The following is a 6,000-nucleotide window of genomic DNA, read 5'->3' as shown; positions in this document are numbered from 1 at the left end:
TATAATTATTTACATGAGAGGGGCACACAAGTGATAAATTAGGAGAAATTGCAGCATAGAAACATCAAAGATATAAATTATCTGCGAGAATGAAACAGAAGGAACCTTAAGTTGCAAAAAATGGAAATGCAAGCAAGCAGATAGATATCCTATCTAGCTGCCTGCTTCCCTGTGGCACACTATTATTTTCCAAAGTTTGCCATGACACGCAGCCTTTTCATAAGCAAAGCATTTGAGCAAATCCTTTTTTAAACGTGCCACCTCTCTTTAAAAAAAAACACCTAACACTTCCAAATGTTTTCTCCTGTGCTGAAAATTCTGCATGCCAATTGTTAAAGCCAAGTTATAAACTTCTAGAAAACAGGATTTATAATGGAAATCAAGGACTACGTAATCACTGGACTCATGTTAAAGTATTCTTTTGCAGTTTTAAGGTCTGACTCTAGATTTTCAGAGAGAGAAAAACACTAATCCGAATTTCACATCAGGGTGCATGGATCTTAGCAGAGAAGCCAAAGAAACCACAGTAACCCAGGTTAGGTAGAGTTTACATTATAAAACTTTACCTCACTGTTCAACAATGTCATTAGCTTGAGTCATCCATTTTCAGAAGCAGAGTCAAGACTGCCAAAACACACCATCAGCTCTGCACAGCTGTAAGGAATAATTTCTTCCCACAACTAGATCAATTCTCTGCAACTGTTGTTCCAACATAACTGTATTTTAAAGTGAATATTGATGTAGCACCAAAGGCTAAGTTCAGTTTCAGTTCTTCATCATGCCGCAATGGATATGCTGGTTCTGATGCTGAGAATTGATGCTCTCTAGGGGAGAGCAATTCCAAAGAGTCCACGGTCACGGCGGTTAAAGCATTTGTAGGAGCACAGCAGTGCCCTGACAGGTAAGAGCTGCAAGTTTCTGCTAGTCTTCGTGCCCTTTTGAAAAGGAAAAGGAAAGAAAAATGTTTAACTTCATAAGAGTTACAGTGTATTATGGATTATATTGCTTGAGTCTGCATCAACTGTAGTTCTGTATAAAGTAAGGCTTCCTCCTGAACCTCTCTCACAACACAGTAAAGCACTTCTACTGCTCAGATTTACTCAGAGTGTTGGCAGAAATAATGATTAAAATTAAAAATGTTTGTGGCAGGGTCACAGCTGCCTTCACACAGCCTGGAAGCACATTTTTATCACTAAAAAGCAAGGCAATCGGAATTTTGCTTCTGTGAAAGACAATCCAACACTATGTAATCTGGTAGAGAAATGGGCCAGCAAGAGTCCAGGAAAAGCTAATTTACTGGATGGTACTCAAAAATTAATAATTGGAGGAACAGGACAATGAAAATCAAGATGTCGTAGCCTGTTGATGAGGTGTCAGAAAACAGCGTCAGACTTGCCACTTCAACACAAGACGCTAGGAAAGGCAGTAAGAGACCTTTTAGAGACCTTCCCTGGAAGAAATATCAGATGCTGTTACAAAATATAGTTGCAAATTTGTATGGAGATGCTCTTTGAAGTAGTATGGAGCTTGTGCTCTCTCTCCCTGACTACAGATCCACTGTAATATTTGGAACTGGTCCAGCGGTCAGTTGCTAATAGGTCCCATGAGAACCGCCAGGAGCAGTGACGCTTCAAGTGGTGTCTCGGTGGCACCTAGGGAGCCCACCAGTTAGCTGAGGTTAAGGTCACGAGCGTGCCCTTACCCCGGGCTAACTGCTCCTGTGTCAGCACTAGGTGCTCCCAGCTGGCACAGGCACTCACGTGGTGCATTGTGGGATTTCCAGGGGATGGGACAAAGATTCCTGACCTTGCATCTCCGTACTGCCCACTGCAGCTGCAGACTTAATTATTCATTCTTTTGTTGAAAAGCGGTATATAAATACGTCTTGTTGTTGTTTGGGCATGCAGTTAGCATACCCAGTAACTCCCGGAAGATCGTCTACGGGGGAAGGCGAGTTTCTGCTGCCTTCCCTGCCACCCGCCCTCAAGCCCTCTCACTGGATCGCGAGAAAGGGCTCAGAGACTATAAAGCAGGACCTGAAAACACAGTTCAAAACTGCTTTGCAAACCACTGTTTGGGCATTTGTGACTTAATGCTAAGAGAATAAGAGGGAAACTGCACAAACATTCTGCCTGTATGTCTGAAACACAAATAATCACATGGAGTCTAAATTCATTTATTTATTTAACGTATTTTTATACTGCCCAAAACTCATGCAAGCCATGGCTTGGCATTACTACTACTACTAGTACTACTACATCTGAACCAACCCACTTTGCAGTGAGACTTGGCAGGTCCAACAGTACAATAATAGATGATAATAGATTCACAATATCCTGTACCTATGAATGTTGCTTTTCCAAATTTAAAAACATGCAAAGAAGATTCCATAGCCCCTCTAGGGAGCTTGTTCCATTGCTGAACTGCTCAATAAACTAGGAAACTCCCTTCATAGTGGTCAACTTAATCACTGCTGGTCCTATCCTTAGCAAAAAGGGCAAACAATTGTTATCTACTTTTTAAACTTTCTTTGAAATATTAGAAAACTGTCAGCAAATCCCTAACATATGTAGAGAAAAATAGGGAACCTTTTGGTGCTATTCTGCAGGTCAAATGCCACCCTTTCACATAAGCCATTCTCATCTATGTAAGGTCACATGAAGATCAGCCAAGCAGTTCAGATAACTGGAAATTCCTAGATCAAGGCATGTGCTGTACTTAGTTACATACTGGTTTATGGAGAATGCACATAGCAAATGCAATACACATGGATTGATTGATTGATTGACTAAATGTCATCAAGGCGGTGTCGACTCTTAGCAACCACATAGATAGATTCTCTCCAGGAGGATCAGTCTTCAACTTAGCCATTTAGGTCTCTCAGTGGTGCATTCATTGCTGTTGTAATTGAGTCCATCCACCTTGCTGCTGGTCGTCCTTGTCATGGGCATGCTATCGGACTCCGAGGATGAGGAGGAGACAGGCCGTGTGACAATGGATCTCAGCTGTAGAGAGGCGTCAGTCGAAGAGACACGAGGAGATAAGGAGATGCATGCACAGAACGGCTTGACTAACAAGAGCTGCTGAGTCAGGGACCCATGATTAAAAGCACATGGCTTCAGCCTATTTAAGATGGCTTCGCCTCAGCCACATTGCTGGTAGCAACGTCATGCTTTGGTGAGCTACCCAGCTGTGTTCCTGCTTGTTTTGACTGTGCTTTGATTCCAGACCGTTTGGACTCTGTTTGTGGAATTCGACTTGGACTTGGTTTGACCAACTGGATAGTAATGACTCAGACTGGCTTTGGTTTGGAAATTGCTTACTGCTTGGCTCTGACATCCTCCTTTTGACTCTTCACACTCCATCTGCTGATATATAGCTCTAGATTAACCTGACAGGTTTACAACAGTCCCCTTCTCTTTCCTTCAGCTTTCCCCAGAATTATAGACTTCTCAAGGGAGCTGGGTTTTCGCATAATGTGTCCGAAGTATGATAGTTTGAACCTGGTCATTTGTGCCTCGAGTGAAAATTCTGGATTGATTTGTTCTAGGATCCCTTTGTTTTCCTGGCTGTCCATGGTATCCTCAAAAGTCTTCTCCAGCACCAAAATTCAAGAGCGTCAATAATTTTTCTATCTTGCTTCTTCAGTGTCATGGGAAAACCATTGTCCGAACTATTCTAATCTTTGTAAGTAAGTACATTTATTATAATCCTTAGAACAGCTTAAAATTTAAAATAATACATTTATAATTTACAAAATATTCAAATTGCTAATACAAGCTCTATGAAGTTTGGATGCAACAAAACAAAACTTGGCCACATTTATAGAAGTAACAGATTTAAAATTTGACAGCAAAAAATCCAAGTAAAATTTATCCGTATGGCCAGGATGATTCTTTAAGAGAGGAGCAATAAACTTAATACGAGCATCTCTATAAAACTGACAATACAGAATAACATGAACAACTGACTCTATATCCCCTGAGCCACAAGGGCAATGACACAATGTGTATGGAACTCGTTTATATTTCCTGTCTAGGAGTGCAGAGGGAATGGTATTCAAACGAGCAAGGGTCAATGCTCTCCTAAACTTAGGTAAAAACATATGATCGAAATATTCAGCCAGTTTGTGGCTGAAGTTTTGAGAGTCTATATAGATTCCCTTTGGTAGTCGAGCACACTCCTCCTGCAGATCTATGGCCAATAGTTGTTGCCTAACAAAACATATCGCCTGATCTAAACCCCTCCCTATAAGGTTTTCTTGGGATGTGTCCAGTTGATGCAATTTCGTTTTCCGAGCTATTTCCTATTTAGATGTAAAGCTGTCAATTAATACTAAAGGCGCTAAACTGACTGGGAAGCTAATCTTTGTAGGTATAGACACATGACGGCTTCTAATTATCCTTTCCAAGGCCTTCATTGCAACCCTACCAAGTGCTCGTCTACAGCTTATTTCTTGACTGCTGGATCCTTTACTGTTGATAGTCGATCCTAAAAGGCAGGAGCTATCCACCACTTCAATGTCTTCATTATCAATTCTGAGGCTGGTTGCTGTACCCATTGTCATTAGTTTAGTCTTCTTTACATTTAGTCGTAGTCCCATCTTTTCACTGTGCTCCTTGACTTTCATTACTAGAGCTTGCAGATCTTCTGCATTCTCAGCTATCAGAGTGGTGTCATCAGCGTAGTGCAGGTTATTGATGTTTCTTCCTCCAACTTTAAATCCACGCTCATCTTCTTCCAATCCAGCTTCTCTCAGCATATGTTCAGCATATAAGTTAATTAAATAAGGAGAAAGTATACAGCCTTGTCTTACTCCTTTGCCGATCTGGAACTAGTCTGTTTCACCATGTTCCGTCTGGACTGTGGCTTCATGTTCTGTGTATAGGTTTCTCATGAGAACAATAAGATGTTCTGGGACACCCATTTTCCTAAGGATATTCTACAACTTGACACGGTCAATGCTATCGAAGGCTTTTCTGTATTCAATGAAGCACATATTGGCTTCTTTTTGGTATTCTTTGAGACGCTTCACACGATCAAAGTGAAGCACCTATAAGTGGTTTCTGGGGAGAGCAGGTTCAGCCCGCTCTCCCCGCACATGAGCAGGGAGCCGTCCCTGGGTGGCCGGATTGGCCACCCACATGATTACTGGCTCTGTCATGGTTCTGGTAGGGGTGGTGGGGATCTGGCCCGCACAAATGCCCGCACAAGTGCTCAGGGCATTCTGGGGAGACCCCTGAGGTGGGAAGACTTGTTGGAGCCTCCCGGTTGGGGGTCTCCTTGTGAGTTGCCACAGTGTGGAGCCATGCTGTGGCAACTCACAATCGCCAAAACGGGGTTAGTGGAACACTTGCTCCACTAACCTTGGTTAAGAATGGGGAACAAAGTGGGCTAGGCCCCCTTAGCCCATTTTCGAGCAGTCATGTGAATAGCCTTCTTTGGCTTTCTCAGTTATCCAGCATGCATCAGCAATAATGTACCTTGTTCCTTGGCCTTTTCTGAAAGCAGCTTGAGGATCCGGCATTTCCCTTTCCACGTAGGGCTCTAATCTGCGTTGGATGAACCTGAGCATTATTTTGCTAGCATGTGAAATTAAGGATATTGTGCATGTCGGGAGTTCCTACCCTCCCCTGCAAAACAGGATTGTGTACCCAGCCGAACGGCAGGGTGCCAAGGGAAGCCGGGGGGCTCCAAACGCCAAGGCAATCCCAGTAATTATCTCTCAAGAGTCAGGGAGGGCTCAGAGAGACATGCAACAGCTGCTGGGGGATGGGCAGGGACAGCCCAGGAGACAGCAGCTTGGTGGAGAGGGAATAGCAACTATATTAACTCCGCAGTTGCAAACGTGTGCAGAGATATTAAGGAAGGGGGTGGAGTTAGAGAACAAGTCCCTTTTGGGAGCCAGGGGTTGGCCCAGCCAGGGGTTGGCCCAGCCAGGGATGGAGCAGGTTGGAAGGTGGGAGGAGTGTCTGAAATGCAGGGCTCTATTTAAGCCAG

General features: G+C 43.3%; 1 protein-coding gene across 5 annotated transcripts in view; it reads right to left on the bottom strand.

Moving 5' to 3' along the window:
• Nucleotides 1–541: 541 nt before the first annotated feature.
• Nucleotides 542–6,000, bottom strand: part of LRRC69 (leucine rich repeat containing 69) — a 48,197-nt gene continuing 42,738 nt past the window's right edge. For all 5 annotated transcript variants that reach the window (XM_053246066.1, XM_053246071.1, XM_053246067.1 and 2 more), the window contains one exon: nt 542–935. In XM_053246066.1, coding sequence (XP_053102041.1) covers nt 825–935 — 111 coding nt within the window. In that variant the 3' untranslated portion in view covers nt 542–824. The remainder of the gene's footprint in view (nt 936–6,000) is intronic.

This window comes from Hemicordylus capensis, chromosome 4 (assembly GCF_027244095.1).
Source record: "Hemicordylus capensis ecotype Gifberg chromosome 4, rHemCap1.1.pri, whole genome shotgun sequence".
Taxonomy (NCBI): Eukaryota; Metazoa; Chordata; class Lepidosauria; order Squamata; family Cordylidae; genus Hemicordylus; species Hemicordylus capensis.
The sequence above is the reverse complement of the archived record's forward strand: the minus strand, read 5'-3'. Positions and strand labels throughout refer to the sequence as shown.